This window comes from Pavona decussata, unplaced genomic scaffold (assembly GCF_977016875.1).
Source record: "Pavona decussata unplaced genomic scaffold, jaPavDecu1.1 SCAFFOLD_124, whole genome shotgun sequence".
In the NCBI taxonomy this organism is placed as follows: Eukaryota; Metazoa; Cnidaria; class Anthozoa; order Scleractinia; family Agariciidae; genus Pavona; species Pavona decussata.
In genome coordinates, this window is record NW_028145538.1 from 496,423 (window position 1) to 514,154 (window position 17,732).

At 39.2% G+C, this 17,732-nt stretch overlaps 2 protein-coding genes across 2 annotated transcripts in view; both read left to right on the forward strand.

Annotated features, from left to right (window-relative positions):
- Positions 1-14,056, forward strand: part of LOC146469332 (uncharacterized) — a 45,738-nt gene extending 31,682 nt beyond the window's left edge. The window contains exon 26 of the mRNA XM_085123360.1: positions 13,575-14,056. Coding sequence (XP_084979486.1) covers positions 13,575-13,655 — 81 coding nt within the window. The 3' untranslated portion in view covers positions 13,656-14,056. The remainder of the gene's footprint in view (positions 1-13,574) is intronic.
- A 145-nt stretch (positions 14,057-14,201) lies between these two features.
- LOC146469333 (transcription factor Sox-3-like) lies at positions 14,202-16,846 on the forward strand. Its single transcript, XM_085123362.1, has one exon. It carries the CDS (start codon positions 15,130-15,132, stop codon positions 16,117-16,119), a length of 990 nt encoding a protein of 329 aa, XP_084979488.1. The 5' UTR covers positions 14,202-15,129; the 3' UTR covers positions 16,120-16,846.
- Positions 16,847-17,732: the final 886 nt, after the last annotated feature.

A 17,732-nucleotide genomic window follows, 5' to 3' on the forward strand; every position in this document is an offset into this window, starting at 1 on the left:
TTTCCAACAAAACCAAGATATCAAGCAATTAAAGACCTATATGGACCCATACCTATGCACATATTCTAGATCCTGAAATTGGGTACAGCATCTTGTAGTCAGGTCTGAAAGAACATGGAAAATATATTCCTATATTTTGTACTGACCGTGAAGCATTTCTCACATGTATTCATGCCGTGTTGAAGGTTGTGTCCCATGCAGCCGGGACTGAAATGCCAAGCTCTTGATGCATTTAGCTTCTAGTTGTTATCAAATTATTATAAAATGGTTTTCGTTTGCGTCAGTCTCTTGTAATGCAGTATGTTTATTGCTACAGCTCTTTCCGTTTGTCGCCGTTATTTTCCAAAAGAGAAGGACGTCCGGTAGGAATATTTTTGGCTCAAGGACTTTGCGTTTAGACTGAAAGTAAAGACATACGTTCAGAGTGTTCGTTAGTCAAGATTTTTTGTTCCATCAACCTAGTCACTGCTCGTAGTATCTTAACACACATGTGTATGTATGTTAAGTGCACATTCTTGTAACAAATGCCGTACCTAATGTTTTCACCCGGGGACGGGGGGAAGGGGGAAAGTGGTCCCAAAGGGTATGGTTTTTAATCCGTTATGATCTGAAATACGGTATAGATTTGAATCATTTTATTCTGAAAGTCTAAAATCGGTTATGAATTTTACAGAAACAGGTATGGATTGTGGATTGTAGAAACCAAGGTCCGAAAAACGGTACCGGAAAATTACATATTTTGGTCTGAAATAGGGAAAGCGTTTACGCAATGGCCAGTCATCAAGCCTAGCGCACGTCAAACGCGTGGGTTTTTGTGTAATGACGCACATGGAAGCGCGTAAGTTCATGAGATGAAATAGTGCATCCTTCCTTCTTTTGGTAGGTCTCTTTTGCCTTAAACAGTACTGTGGTGTAGTAGTGTCTGTACTGTAGCCTCAGTGTTGAATACAATGTCATACTCTGAGAGTTTTTAACATAAATTGTCAATAATTTTGTTTTACGCGAGTTGTCCTTGAATAGTTTTCCTTTTTTCTTCAACGTCATAAAGGAAGAAGCTTGCATTTATAGACTTACCCCCCGGCAAGAGGAAAAGATATTGCCATTTCCTGTCGCTTGCACACGCATTATAAAATTGAAAATTATTATGCGAATTTGGTTGATAGCTGACATTTTTGTGAACTTGACACCAAACTAATTTACACAGTAAATTTTATAATAGTTCAAAGTAACATTATTTTCGTGCAGTCTTTCCTCTCCTTGTTATTTATGATTAATCTATGAGGAAAATTAAAATTAGTTGTTGTTAGCATCATGTGGGGGTTGTTTCTTATTTTGAAATATTTTTTAATGTTTGTGTTAAGAAATTAAGTTGGAAAAACAGACTTTTTCTGGAATTTCGTGACTAGAGTTGTAATTCGCTGTATTGTAATAAAAGTCATATTTTAGTGATTTTAAAGCTTTGTTATTATAGGGAGTAATTTTGAAGAGTTCAGCAAAGTTAGAAGGGTGTCTTGTCCAATATTACTCTCGTTTTGGAAAATGGAACGTTTTCAGACCAGCTACAAAGAAAGCGAAACTCGAGACCTTAACAAAAAATAATAAATGATAACTTTATTCGTTCATCTCAAGATTGAAAAAAAAAATACAGCATGTTTACGATAACAATACGGGAGGATATAAGATACAGTTTAATCACTTCTATAATAAGCTACGAACCATGGGAAAGTGATATGGTTTGTCTGGTTCAAATGTAACTTGTTGGAAAAGCACGTTTTTTCTTAGATGTTAAAGTTTCGAAAACTCGGCCTCTCTTTCACTTGTTTAGTTTTAAGAAGTGCCTTGCGTGAATTTGTGCATTGCCTAGTTTAGCTGAGTTCCACTTGGGAGCCTTTTTACAGGATAAAGAGCACTGGAGCCTTGACCAAACACAGATTTAGTGTGGCTCAAACGTTTGAGTCAGTGAATACAGTCTTCAAATGTAACCATTCAAATGAAAGCTACTTGGCAGAACGTTCTTAACGCGCTGTTTACTATGCTGTACGAAGTGGTCCTAACATTTGCGTTTGTGCATAAAATTCTCAACTGTGACCGTTGAAATGAAAGCTTGTTGAGCAGTTCTTTCCTGTGGTGCTGTTTATTATGCCGTACAGTGTGGTTCTAACGTTTTGAGTCTGAGGATGAGTAGTACTTTCCTGTGATACCTTTTGCGCTGTACAAGTAGGTCTGAGGTTAGAATCCTGAAGTGTGACCATTCAAATGGGAGGAGGTTTCGCAAGTCGATCTCATAGCTTCCTTCGTGACTCAAGACAATGTTTTTATTATTACATGACTTGGCTTGAAAGGATTGAATTTGATGAGACATCTGAAGCATAAAAGTTTGTAAACATTAAAAATATTGCGGTGGCTAAGATTTAATGAACTTAAAAATGTCGAACTGTGCAATATAGAAAATTTGAAGGTGACATAAATCGTATCACAGAAAATATTCTAAAGTGCCCTGCGAACTCTGCGCTTCAAACTTGGAACTTTATGATACAGAAAATGTAAGGCAAGGCTTAGCTTATCGTGATCATGTCTTTTATCAGCGATATTTGGAAGCCGCTTTATTTTACTGTATCAAGAGAGGACTGTATATAATTATGGCAGACCAAACGTTTAACAAGTTGTGCATCGAGTTTCTATCTTTTTAGTGCGGAGGAAATCCTAGAGTGTGCAGCTACTGAGATGTACATAATGAATTGGAAATCTTTTAATCGTGTCTTAATCGTTGGCTTCCATGGGCGAGGTCTGCGGAAAATCTTTAATTCAAACTCCGTCTCTCGATGAAAAGTGTTGGTTAGACTTGTGACCTATTTGTAAGCGTAAGGCTTTAAAATGTCGTGTCGAACTTTTCTCAGCATATATTGAGGCCATATTGGGTACAAAAATACCAAGTTGGCAAGTGTCTCTGATCAATGCTAATGGTGACCATCCCCAGCTTACAGAATCTTAAAATTATTCATAGGTTCATATTTTCTATGTGCACTTAGGCTTAGAACATTTGCTACTTACAAATATGACGTACTTTAAAACCTTTAAATATAGATCTTATGACAAATGTGAACAAACACAGATGTATTCAACCTTAATAGCTTCTTTGAGAGAGTCGCAAATTACCTTAAAAGCTTTTTTGAATTTGGATTTATTTTCCTGTTTCTTCCGTGCGATTAGTCTCTTCAACCGAATCGAAATTACCACCACGGAAATTTGTTGTCAGCGGAAAAGGACTTTTATTGGAAAAGCAAGCTTTCAGTTGAAACGAAAATAACAAGAAATTAGATCAACTTAGCTTCGACATTCTCATAAATTGTCACATGGTGTGGTGAAGGCTTGAAACATCACACCGAAAGAAATAAAAATTTTGGGAGATTTCGGTGTCAGGCCATTAGCAAATACGCAATAGCAAGAGGAGATAGTCTTTTTTTCCTTTTCATCCGCGCCTTTGTTCAGTTGTCGTCCAAATGCGCCGAACATTATTTCTAACAAAAGGAACTTTATATTGCGAACTTTCAATTAGCTCGCTGGCCATTGTTCGCTCGAGGCATGTTTGTAGTCGTTTTTCTTTTCTGCCCATTCACTTGATATAAAGCAGTTTAAAGTATTATTGTCTGGTAGTAAACACGCTACACAATGCTTCTGTTGAATGGACGTCATTCGCTATCAAACAACATAATAAGCATTTTGTGTTCTTCAACAAAATAGCTTTTTCGATTATTTCAAATGCGAATGCCTTTGTGTCAGGCAGGGTAAAACGATGTGTCTTCTCTGAGAAGTGTTATTTCGCCCGTTCTGTCTCGCTCGTACGGTTTTGTTGGCTTTTGTAAAACGAGGTGATTCTTTGCGTGAAAAAGAGAGGAAATTCCGCATGCACCGGTAAGGCAAACTTCTTTTCGTGTTGAATATATGGGCATAACTGGCGCATGTCACAATCGATTATCGTCCGAGTTTGAAAACGAAGCTCTCAGCTTTTCAAGTTTCTTGAAGTGTGATCTTTACAATGAGAGGCTCTCTTGAAGCGTCTGGCGTTTGGCAACGGCAATACGGTTTAATCACGTTCGCAATATTGGGTTCATGTTTCTCGAAGCACGACTTTTAGATCAGATGTTAGGCGATCGAGCAGGCAAATTGAGCTATTAGGACTTCAAAATGAAATTGACACTGCATTAGGCTTTATCAAGGAAGGGCAAGATGCGACTAAATTCACCTTGATAACGAAATGATTTCGAGTGAGGAAACGTAATCATTTAAAATTACCCGTGGTAGTTTTGTTCCAGGGGAAAGTTTTTAAGAGTGCAAATAAAAATTTATAAGACCAAACAATGAAACTGCGGGAGCTAATCGAGAGTTGAAATCTCCGTTTGACCTCCCACTTGTGTTCGTGTGGGTCAATGTATTGAGGATCTTAGCCTTTCATTAGCCGTCGTGTTTTGGTGTGGATACCCTGCCAAGACTGGAGAATACCCTGCAAATGATCCCGCACGCAATTTTGTTTTCTCGTTTTGGCAATATTGCCTAGTTAAAATTTCCAAATTTCGTCGTGCATGGTAATAAAAAGACAGAGTGGGAGGAAGAACTTCTTGATAGCTTTTGTTTAAAGGTCGCACTTTACGATTTCATTGCCTGAATCAAGAGTCCAGAGTTGAAATAAGGACACTTGCTATGCAAGACCATATTTCGCAAGGGCTGATTTGAATGTCATGGCTAAGGCCTTAAGCGTTGCCATGTTAACCAGAGGAAGCGCGCGGCAAAATTGAGAACTGTTGATGATGAATTTTGTTATTTCGAATTCGTTTTTTTTTCTTTTCCATTATTTGTTGCTACGTCGAGACTGGCGAGGGAAAGCTTGGAACTTCATAATAACTAATTTAAAACGATAATGGCAACTCACGATTTGAAATTTAAAGCTAAAATTTCATTGTCGGTGGTGCAGCTTTTCGTATCTGTTTAAACAGATGTCAAAGGAAGGAAAATAATCTTTAATATTTTTGTGCTCTAACTGCGGAGTTTTCACGATTTTCGTGTCCTCCTAAATGCTGTTTTCCTTTATCCTTTTTGTTGTTACTTAACAAAAATTGAACCAAACTTGATTTAATTTCGGCTAAAAAAGAGCCGCGCGAACTGAAAGGAAATTTAATCGTTCGTATTTTCTAAACATATTTGTCAGAGAATCGGTTTATTCCAACCGTATATGCAAAAATCCATAAACCCTCGTATAGCCCTAGGGATCAAAACAAAGGAATGACAAATTTTAAATATTAATCCGCTTATCCAGTAATATTCCACTGTCTTATCGAACGTACTGCGTTGAGTAAAAAAAACCGGGCTATTTTTGTTGTGTTTTCTGTGTTTTTCATGTTCTAAACTACTTGTGTATTCGCATGGTAGAGTCCGTACGGTTTTTTCCCCTTAAATATCCCGCTTTTTTTATTTTTTTAATTAAAATGTTGCTGTGGTTGTTGAATTCTTAAATGGAGAAAAGTAAAATTTAGCATGGCTCTGATCGAGTTCGATATGAAGGATGGTTTTATTCGTTGAACTATTATAGTTTTTAAAAATAAGAATTGTAGTTTGGGACGGCTTTACGAATGACAAATCTTAATTAAACTTGCAGTGTCGTGTGAATATTTTAACAGGAACGTTAATTTGATTTCTTCAATTTTGAGAGCCAAATAGAGTTCAAGTTTTGATTTTTTCGTTTAATCAAGAGATGTCGCCGAAGATAATTAACTTGCGCTAATAAAGTGAACAGTCCTTTCTCACGATGGACAGTCTCAAAAAAACAAACCCATCATGTCAGAAAAGGTGCCCGCGTTAATCCAATGATGTTTGTTGAGAGAGTTTAATAATTTTGAGCTGCCACATTGAAATTTTCAATATTGTGTTAAGATTTCAATTAGCACCGCTAATATCTTTTCAGTTAAAAGTCGGTTCGTAAGTATCCCAAGTTAGTTTAGTTTTCTGCAAAATTAATTGCTAGCGGTGTTATTTTTTCTGTTGATTTCCGTCGGCAGTGTTCCTTGAGCAAACGGTTTCTTTTCCGACAGCCTGAGAATTTCAACACTTGACTTGCTTCCTCCGGATTGCAAATCTTGCGTTTTTAAAACAAATTATATTTCACGCATCTGCGTCAAAAAATAATAACAGTGCTCGTTTTTGCTTGAAATTTTATTTTGTATTGTGATATGCACTTAAATGCTGTCCCTCTCGCAAATATGGTTCGTATTGTCGAATGCCAAAGATGTTGACAGTTTTCGAAGATCTCCAACTTCTTTTGATGTGTTGAGTTCCAGGTCCACAAGTCGCGAATTTATTACTTTGTCTGTACTCTATATTTTTTTCTTTTTTGTCGTGAAATTAAAACGCCCATGAAAATACTTCGAGAGTGCAAATTTTTATATTTGCTACATGCAAAAATGTTGAGTTTCCGCCGAGACCATACATTTCTTTTGAGATCGAAGAGAACAATTGTGCAGGTAGTGTACTTGTCTTTGCAAGCTACGATTCTTATTTACCGTGGAAGTAAAACACATCGCAAAGCCCTTGATTGTTGGTCAATTTTTATACTTGTTAAATCTAAAAAACTGAGTGTTTTCAAGACCTTACATTTTTTTAAGGACTAAGGATACGATTGTAAAGTTAGTGAACTTAATGCGGAGTTGCACGCCACTGTATCGCCTTGTTCACCATGCAATAAACACCAGTATCAGGATCTTAAGGGAGTAGATTTCGCGCGCACGTGTACGGCAGAATGAAAACGGGTTTGCTATTGTGTCGGTTTGTCCCAGGTGCTGGGAGCGGTGACGAGACTGTCTTTGTGTCTTTCTCACGCGTTTTAATCTCAGAATAGCTTGTTTATCGTGCTTTCTTTGAAATAAATCAAGCGATTTGGCTTTCCCAGTCGCACCAACTGGTATCTTGTTATTATTTATTGCTAATTGTAGGATTGTTTTAAGCTCCTTGCATCGCTTATCCTCGCTCGTTTACGCCGCTAACTTCGGACGAATTTTGCCGGAGCGTTGATTTGACTCATCGCAGGTCGTGTCTGGAGCAACTGGCCACATTTAGCCCAGGAAACACGTGGCGTCTAACAAGACAACGTGTTGAGTAAGTTCTCTTTCAATCATGCACGAATTTGATTTCCATCAAACAGTTTTCTTGTTGTTCATTGTTCTGCGCGTACATTATAGGTACATTCGTTTCGAAAACTAATTTTCTTTCACCGCAAGTTTCATTTTATACACCTTTTAACGCGCAGTTTGTGCGCGGCTGGTTTTCCTTGAAATCGATCGTACCACGCGTGTTATACGTGATCGCATTAACCGTGTTTTTAGCGCAGAAATTGATATTTTCCGAGGGGGTCATGTGTTTGGTTTTAGCGTTTTGTTGCAGCTTGTGTGGTTAAATAAAATTACTTAACATCTGAGTGAAACTCAATCCTAACACTTTTATCACATCGTTAACACATGGCTAGAGTCTGATATCGGCCTGCGACAGGCAATTAATCTTTCATAAAACGAGACTCTCGACGTGGGCTGTGAAAATAAAAGATGCTCGAGGCAGTCAAACTAATTTATTACTTCGTGAAGTACTTCGCCGCGTTCGTTTACGTGCCTGTTTTGTTTTGGCTATAAATTTCCCTGAGTGAACACTAAATATATTCTGCCTTTCAAGATGGGCAGATCGCCGTCTTTAATTTGCATTATCTTCTTCCATAAGTTCACCAGTCGAGAAAATTACTCATTAAAAACTCAATTCCGTGAAAAGTTTATTACCAGTGAAATGTCGATCATCTATGCTTTCCATTATTTGCTTAGCTGAAGACAATTTTTTGGCTTATTATTTTTCGTGTAGTTTCGTGGGTTTAAGGCAGTTAAAATTTATCGCTTTTTAGCCAGGCGATTTTGCGGCGCGATTGCGACAAAACTAATGACAAGCGTTGGCTAACGTTATAAATTTTTATGCTCAGTTAAAAGGTCTTCTGGACTCACCGCAATTAACATCGCTTTTATTAGCGGATAATAACTTAGCAATTCTCTTAGATACGAGCTAAAAGCATATATTTCAAAGTCAATGTTAAAGTGTTTGGTGTTGGAGTTGTGAGATAGCCTGAAGCTTTCACGTTGCTAAATTCATCGGATGAGCAAATTCCATTTAGTTTTCAAATCGCTTTGATTTTATTTCCAAGGTGAATTTTTATCAACAAAGGGTCGTATAGAGGCAAATATCCGACTCGAGAATATTAATTAATCACGGCTATTTTGCATGCAAAACACTCTTTGGATCTGTTGAGTCTGACCGGCTCTGTTTTGTATATAGAAATCTTATTATTGCCTTGCCGATAGACTTAATATTTTTATATTTTCTTTGTTCACACGATGCCCGAGAAACTCTCGAGTAGTTGACGAAATAAATTGTAATTAGTGGAGGGAGAGTTGAGTTGAGTGAGTTATCGGAAAATTTTTCTTTATTGATCGGAATCAGACCTGCTCGCGAGCTACCCTCTGGCGCTTAAAGCTAAAACTAAGCAAAGCTTTGCCCTGTTGGTTTGACATGTGTGAGCGCCTTTGTCTTGTGTCAAAATACACTTTGCCCAAGATAAACTTGTTTTCGGGTTTGTTGTTTTGGGCGATTGTACTTTCGTTTGCAAGCTCGAGTGTCGGCCAAGCATTTCCACGACATTTTGGCGCTGAATTGGTAAACGTTTACCCAGATGTACGTTGGAAAAACTGAGTTGTTTCTACACCTTGCCCAGTGTGAAACCATTGAAAATTTATTTAATTTCCGATAAGATCCTTTTCCCTAAAAGACTAAAGTTGATTCCTTTTAAGGCTGCAGGCGTAAAATTTTCTCGGCTCGATATACGATTGTATCGGCTGTTTTGAACATCAACCGTTAGAATACAAGATATGTGAAGATAAAGCACGATTTTTCAATTATGTTTCCTTATACCGGTCTTGTGAAATTAGCATACGGCTGTGTTGAAAGCACCCGTTAAGACGTACGCAAAAAAAATATGTTGATATTTCCTTTTAGAATATAACCACCTGAACGATTTTTCGTCTGTTCCCTCGAATCACATTGTTTCAGACATTTCCTAGGTACAATTTCTTACGAATCGTATTCCCTTGAAAAAATCATTCCTGTTGCTAACAGCTACGGCCGCTATCCCGTCCTAGGACGCGAGACCCATTTTATTTCGCTGTCTTTGCTTGGGTTAATTTATCCTCTGGGGAAATTTTCTTTTCGTCGTCAGCTTTGACTGACTTGAATAGCTTTTGAAAATCGAAAATCAATTGCGCTTTTGTATTTGAAAAAATAGCTGATCCTTCGATCGCTTTTGGCGTCCCTTAGTTTCGTATTCAATTTTTTGATTTTCTGAAGACGCTCGCCCGCGCCAGACTTTGCATGGAATTTAGGATTTTTTTAGTGTGTTGGTAGGCTTGTGTCTTGGACGAAAGCATAGACACCGTGGTGGGATAATGGCCTATTTGAAGCAATTTACCGGAGGTTATTCATATTTTTGTAGGTAAATCATGATCATTTCAAAAGCAGTGTGATAACACTGCTTACAACCTTGTTGTAATGTTTTTATTGTATGTTATCTTTAGTGAATGTGTTCTTTGTACGGGACGGCTTTCTAGGATATGTGTTTCTTTCGCTCGTAATATTGATCAGTTCAGTGCGGGCTGAAAACTTGAAACAGGTAGTTGAATATTTTCGAAAGAAATTGTCGAACCAAAACAGTATGCACAATGTTATCGATCGTTAATCTCAAGCATGGAATATGATGTTTAAATAACAACCTTCTCAAACAGGAACGTTTTCTCTTTGGAGAGCAATTCTATCGCTTTTAATTACGCACAATGCCTGACTTTCGTGGATATTTCCTGCGCGCAATTTAGAGTAAACGCGAGACCTGTAGTTTGGCGCAACTGTTCTAGGTAAATCGAACCACTACATTTAACATTTACACATTTTCGCGTCAGCTTAATTGTCAGGAGCTCTCTTGAAGCAATTCTGAGTTGTCGTTCATGTTTATAGTGCTCGCGGCTAAAATACAACAATCGTTGTATTAGGTTTTATTGAGCTACATGTTGGCATTGGTTGCTTTTGTATTTTTATCAAGAGTAAGCCGTTCTTAATCTCAGACGCAGTAACGAAACATGTCCGGAAAATAATCGTTCCTACAACGGATTAACTACAACTCGTTTCGGTTTTCCTGCACGTAGCTAGCATCCGCTTCATATCATACGCTTCAATTCAATCAGCTTTGGGCCAAGATTGAAACAAAATTTATTCTCAGAGGAGTACATCTTCGAGCCCGCTTCCTATCGCATTTTGTTTTTGATCTCAACTTCGCATCAGAAATTTGCCAGTGTGAAAATTCGCCTAAATTCGCGTCAACTTCCTTGGCGTTTAATTTCTCAATTACCCTAGTTTTGTATGTTTAGACAGGGGGCTTTGTACATTTCAGTTGTAATAATTGGTTTACAATAGAGCACCGTCCTTTAACTTTGAAGGAGTCTTTACATAACATTAATTGAAAACCATTCCTCGATGCGGCCTTTTCATGCTTATTCCACAGTCCAAGGTTAAAATGCCTCAAACTTTGCCGTTCTTTCAGCAAAGAAAAACACTTTAGTTGCCTTTATTAATTTGTGTCAGTACTACAAACGAGTGAATGCGCGCTTCAAAGCTCCGTCTACTCGTGTAGGTTTTGTACTCTTTCATTATTTCAGTTTTGGGCACCAACTGAAATCAAATTGTTATCAACACAAGATCACTACTGTAATTTTAATGTGAAGTTTTGATACGTAAGTCTTAGATCTGCAAATATTGTAAGGTTCGAGTTTCAAGATTATGTAAAATTCCTCCTTCTAGTGATTGTTGATTTTGCGTTTTGATTAATACCTGATTCTTTTAATCTCCGATGGGTATCTTAACAGCCATATGCGTGGATTTCATTACGTATAAAGCCACCCTTTGGCGATAAAAAAGCTAATCCGTAGAAAAAGCTAGTTCTCTAACTAGCATTAACAATTCTGCGATCAAAACTGTCGTTAATAGTACTGTTGTCCAGAGTGATCGCTTCGTTTTAAAAAGCCTCTTTATTCACCGTAGCTTTTGCATAGCAAGGTTGTGTTTTGTACCGAATTTTCACGATTAGCGAATAGATTGTATTTTGCAACTTAAAGGTCAAATCTTGAAACTAATTTCTTTCTGCGCCGCTCGCTAGCTTATGCCGACAGCTGTTCCAATGTTTAGATAATATGAAATGTTGTCTTTCACTATCTCTCTCATGTTTACACAAGCATGGAAAACTTTGGGTAGCTAACACCCGTATTCAAAATTTGAAACTCAGTGATGAAGTTTTCTGATAAAGTTTGCACGCGAGAAAAAAATAGATATCAAAATGAGATGTTACCTTCGAGAACTGTTATGCTATTAATTTTCGACCACCGTTATGCGAGGGCAGGTTATTCCTTTTTTTCCCGTTATACCTAGAATGCTCAGTAAAATAATTTTTAAAGGGTGTCTACTTTAAATCGTGAGCTTTCGTATACATCTTTATATTAGGCGATATTTAATATAGGCAGGTTTCGTATGAGGAAAGAGGTTTTGTGTTTTTCATTTTCCTATTATCCTATATCACCCGAGGGTGCGAGGGCCAACCAAAACAAGTCGTCTGAATGATAAAGTTTTACTTTAAAACCAAAATCAAATGCATGAAAACAACACTTAGAGAAATGAAACTATTCTCTGTGTTTAAATTAATTATTATACTGAGTTTAGAAGGAGGCAGTTGAGTTTCGTTAGCTTGTTGGTCTTAGCAATATACCCCTTCACAATTTTTTTACATACCCTTCAAATTATTCATCTGTATGTTCAACTTCCTCCCGTTGAAGTCTTTGGACAAAACATTTTGACTCCTCTTCATTGATAGCGGTTATGTTTATAGCGAAATGGCTCGCTTTCCTTTGTCCGGCCATAGTTGAATTCACTAATGCGCATTTTTTTAAAGCGATGTTTATCGTTAAAATAACTGTAATGCCGTGCCTAAAGGATGTACACTGTTGAAAAGAGCACAAAAGGAGAGGTGGTTTTCTTTTTGCGTTTAAAAAGGACAAATTTCGTATAGAAAGAAAATAAAAGCGTTATCTTTACTTGACAATGGTGCAGCCCCGTCCCTTTAAATTATTTCTTTTCACTTGAGTTGCTTGTTTGATTTACGACACAAATGATTTCAATTCATCTTTTCCCGCAATGTCGATCTTTGTGAATAATTTTCCACCGCAGAATTGTAACTTTTGGCTCGTACAAAGTGAGTATTGCCTTTTGTATTTCTTTCCAATTGAAAATTGAAAGTGGTGATGCCAATCCCTTTGCCGTTGTTTATCTTCTAGATAGAGAAGTGTGTAAACGATTTGCGTTCGCGTCGAAAATTATCAGATATAACGACGAAACGAGGTAGAGCCTTTGCATTCTGTTGGTCGCTAAATGTTTTGATTTATGGATTGTTTCCGTGGTTTTCGACGTGAAAATGATCCAAATTGTGTGGTATTTTAACTACCTTTTAATGGTTTGTTTCTCTTTAGATGGTCTCCAGCCACGCGAATCGTCTCGCTAGCTTTTCTGATCAACTTTGAGCATATTTCATACCTTGCACAAAAGTTTCTTTGTCTGTAGCCTCTCGATCGTTTGATTGAGGACAAGGAGAGGTCTTTTTAAGAAGTCACTTTCGCAAGGATAGCCTTGTTTTGAGGGCTGCGCGATAATGTTCACTTTATTTCATTGAAACGAATAGCAAAAAATCCTATCCCGATAATACAGCTCGCACTAGCAGTGTTTAAAAACGATCGCCAACTCGGCGCTTTCTAGCTAAATTGTATCGTTGGTCTCTACGGATCAAAAATCTTTCAACGCTAATCAATTATTCATCTTGAAGACTTAGTCATGTAGGCGGGACAGCAAGATCTAATTTAAAACTTCTGATGACAAGGGGATAAATTGCTGGCGATCTTATCTAAATTTGCCTTTGTTGTCGAGCCGTAGGGGACATATTTTTCTTCTGGGGTGGTGCGCGCTATTTCAATCGACAATTTGATAATGAACTGCTAAAGTTGCTCTTCTCGGATGGTGACATCCTCTGCAAATGCGCTCTATTTCCGATCGAATTTCGTAAACATTTTGCAAAGCGAAAACGCGATTGCCCGAAAAACGCTCTCTCGAACGCGTTTTCGAGCTTAAAACATATCGTATCTGTCATAACATCGATCGCGCTGGGTTATGATCAAAAATTACCACGAGACGATTTGCAATCAAAGTTTGCGCTGATTGAAACCCTTGGGTCTGCTCGTGGACGTTTCAAGAGCAGAAACTGTGTTTTTTAATTAGTTTACATAACATGGATGCTAATTACTCTCTCAGCAGCACGTGTAGAAAAGGCCATTGACCCATATCTAATGCTTTTCCCATGTCTCCTGGCCACACACTATGTTTGGCTGACATGATTTGTGTTTTGCTTTGTTCCTTAGGTTCTCCGCTTGAACGAAATTGTTTCGGTCGATGTCAGGCGCTTTCTGTCCCTGCTCCACAAGAATTTCGCGCCAACGTGAGTTGACCACCATGCAAGTAAACATTGTAGATCGGAAAGTTACGTCTCCTCAGATTAATTTCGGGTTGAATACAAATGCGTTGTTGTCGCCTACGTTACGCGAGGAGAATTGGTTTAGATACCTGACAGACAGAATGGCGAACGAACAGTGTACACCACGTTTCTAATTTATGACCTGGTTTGCGGGATAAACCGCATCCCGTGTAGAGGATAATTCTCACTGATTTCGAAGCGTGTTTAAAAAAATTTTGATATTCCATCGGGTAAAATAATTTGTGTTACTCTAGCGCTACGAAGATGTTATTTTTGTCTAAGAATAGTATTTACATACAACATTAACACCTTGCTAGCATGGGAAATTTTTCTATTGCATTCAATAAAAAAATACATATTTGATTTTCAGCAGTTTTCAATTTTTCCCCTTGTCTGTGTGTCAAAGTGTATCACGGAAAACGAACCTGCAGTTTTGTTTTTAAGTTTTATTTTTGTACATCTCAAACACCATCGCATTTTGCATAAATATTACTCCTACGACCGCAAGTGGTAACAGAGTTTGTTGTGACCTTAACTGTGGGAGGTTTATTTTCTAACCTTGGCAAGCTAGTAGCTTCTGGAGGTTGCACGAAAAAATTCTCGATTCTTTCAAAGGTAAATTGCAAATCAGATCTCAGAAACCGTTAGGTAATCGCGAGATCAGTTCAGCGCACAACCTCGGTATGTTTTTTGTTACTGATATATCGTTAGACCCAATACCAAAACTCAGAGTAATTATTTTTGGCGCGAGAGACTAATTAATTGGTACCCACTGCCGATCGGCCAATCGTGTCGCAGCCAGCGTTAATTAGGTCGTGCGTTGCCGCGGCAACTGGCGCCGCACAAAGGAGAATGAGCCGAAATCAGGTGACTATCGCACGTGCAGAAAGAGACACGACAGTGGCGGTCAATCGGTCAAGCGCCATATCACAGCACCTGCTAAATCCGAGCTAATTTCCATGTTCGGACAGATGACAGCTCATTTCCTTAGGTTCGGGTGATTAAGGCTTAATTGGACCAGCTGACGAGTGCATGACACTAGCTGATTTGTCGACGGGCCGGTCAGATCTCGGAATCAAAACGTCGGATCCCGCCCCCTTTGACAAGCGCGCCAACAGCTTGTCACATTGGCTGTCGGCCTGTCAAAAGACTTGACGTGAGTAACGCAACCAAAGGTTCATTTATCAAGTGTGTCATTGGCTGAAAGCTGATTGGCTAATTCGTGCGAGCTCGCTTTCTGCCAATCAATAACACATGGAATCGAGGAGGTGAGAGTCAAAAATAACGTGTGGTCTTCATACGCGTGTGACGAGATTTTGAGAGCGTACCTCGACAGAACGACAAACGAACTCTCGACAAACCGTCAGAAATTTGTCGTGGAAAATTTCGTGACCGCCAACTAAAAGGTAATTTTATTTGAATTTGTCTCGTTCGATTGCGCCATGTCGACGACTACAATTCTAACGCCGTCGCCGAATACGGGCACGAACGCGAACGGGGAGAGTAATGGAAAGTGCAGTCCAGAGCGAGTTAAGCGGCCCATGAATGCATTTATGGTTTGGAGTCGAGAGCGGCGCCGCCGCATGGCACAGGAAAATCCCAAGATGCATAATTCCGAGATCTCGAAGCGTTTAGGAGCGGAGTGGAAACAGCTATCGGACGCTGAAAAGCGGCCGTATGTGGACGAAGCGAAGAGATTGCGAGCAGTTCACATGAAGGACCACCCGGACTACAAGTACAGACCGCGGCGAAAGAGCAAAACTTTGCTCAAGAAGGACAACAAGTATACTTTGTCGATGCTTGGTGCACAAGGCGGGCCGCCCGTGCAACGATCAGTGGCGCAAAATCCGGCGGAACATTTTGCCCAAATGAACGGTTTCAGTTATGGTCCTATCACTACCTATAGCCAAATGAATGATCCCTATAGTAATATGTACGCTGGTCATCCGCTCTCACCACATACCCCTACACAGCTCCAACCATCGAATGGCCTGCACCACTCGGGATATACGTCCATGGGAGGCAGTCAGATTTATCCCGCCGTGTCAACACAGGGCCAAGTGTACACCATGAATGGGACTCAATCGATGAACTCGATTACTCCGTTGTCATACTCGCAACCTAGCAATCAGGTCCTTCTACCAAACATTAAACAAGAAATGCCGAGTCCTGGCTCACAAGCTGGCCGCGGTCGAAGCTGCACGGATCAACTGGGTGATATGATAAATACTTATCTTCCTGGAGAGAGCGCTGCTCCGAACGCGAATCACCATCAGGTCACAGGAAGCCATGTCCAACCAACTCGGTACAGCCAGTGGCAGGAGCAAGGCTCTGTGGCGAGCAGTTTGCCTGTTCATAGCGGTGTACCTGCGGCCAGCATTTCTAACGTTTCGGGCGTGAGTGGGACAATTCCATTAACTCACTTACCATGATGGAATTAGTTCGGCCTTCAGCTCATTTCTACCGCAAACACGGTAAATTCATTCTGTATTTTGCTACACGACTCGTGTCTCGATCGTTTGTAGAGAGAGATAACACAAGAGAGGAGAAAAAGTTATTACTTGACTCGACTTTCAACTCGAGAGTCAAGATACCTTGGCTGACGACGCCAGAGAGAGGAAAATAATCCCGAGACCATTTTTCTCACGGGTAACTCATTTATATAAGTTAAGTAGAGCAAAATTTATAAATCGGGCCGATGAGTTATTTAAGAAACTCGCAAACTGTCTCCTTGGATATTTGATGTGAATAATTCTGCTGAGAACTGGACCGAAGTTAATTGAAATGACGCGTGTATTGTCAATACACGTTTAGACTGTATCTCAGAAAAAAATTTCTTGCCAAGCCAAGCTGTTTTGTCAAAACGCCCGTGTTGAACGTGAAATGTTCACGAATGCATTCATTGCTCGCTAGATCATACTTTTTGAACTTTTGATGTTTGTTTCGTTGCATGTTTGAATTGCTTTGTAGGATTAATGCACGTTTGTATGAATTTCAAACTCGTCTGTGTACCGTGTTAATATTAGTTAGTATTGCGGAGCTCCGTAATCATATCTTGATGAGAAGCTACAACTTGTATATAACTTCAGATCGAAGAGAAGAGATAATAATATTTCCTTTATTTTCCTTTTGAAGAAATAAAAAAGCACATTAAAATAATTCCTCGGGTGACTAGCTATGAAAATATTTTTTCTTTCCCTCCAACGCAAACGAACGGAGCGGGTTGGACAACATGCGGTCACAGTGCTTTTCTAAAGTTAGTTCTCGGCTAAAGTTCTGGGGTCGAACGCACGAAATTCAAACACGACCGCGAAATTGGCCAAATATTGTTTTATTTGCAGTAAAGCCCGCGAACGCGAAACAAAGGAGCGCGATTTGTCGCAGAAAGGGGCATTTGAATACAAGCATATGCATAGATGAGGGTAAAAGCTGTGTTTTTAAAATACGGCTGCGTTCAACTGAGGCGTTAAGAACACAGAAAAATCCGCGTGTGGGTTGACTTGCCGTGCGTCAAATGAGGTGTTGACAGGATGTTCTCAAAGCTGATTGGCCAATCCTTGAGTGATGATGGCAGCTGCGCTATCTGTTCTTTCAATAATAATCATTAGGGCTTATTAACAGAACATTCCAGGAATGTGTGTAGGAACCTCATTACTGTCTTCAAGTTGCGAGAAGTGGCGACCGCTCTCAATCATGCTAGTCCAACCGATTTCATTAAGATTTTCGGATGAAGGGCCACGTTGAAGGTCCAATTATCAAAGATGATTCACTGCTATCTTCGCTTAGCCAATTTTTCAACGCCTCTCTGTTCCCATGGAGACTAAAAGCTATAAGACAGCTGAGAGTTATGGTTGTAAACGGGCTTAAAGCCCTCGAAAGATCGCCTTAAATTTTATTTTTTCAAAGTTCAGACGAATAATCCTTAATCCGGGCACGCGTCGAACTTAAAGTGTTCGCAAAAGGAGTCCAGTTTGCTTGTCGAAATTTTTTTAATCATTTCCCGGGTGTTTTGATATGTGTTGACAAGTTCTGGCAGTGCAATTAG

What these genes read in the sequence shown, in the direction of transcription:
- LOC146469333 (XM_085123362.1), top strand. Translation starts at nt 15,130, where the DNA reads ATGTCGACGACTACAATTCTAACGCCGTCGCCGAATACGGGCACGAAC.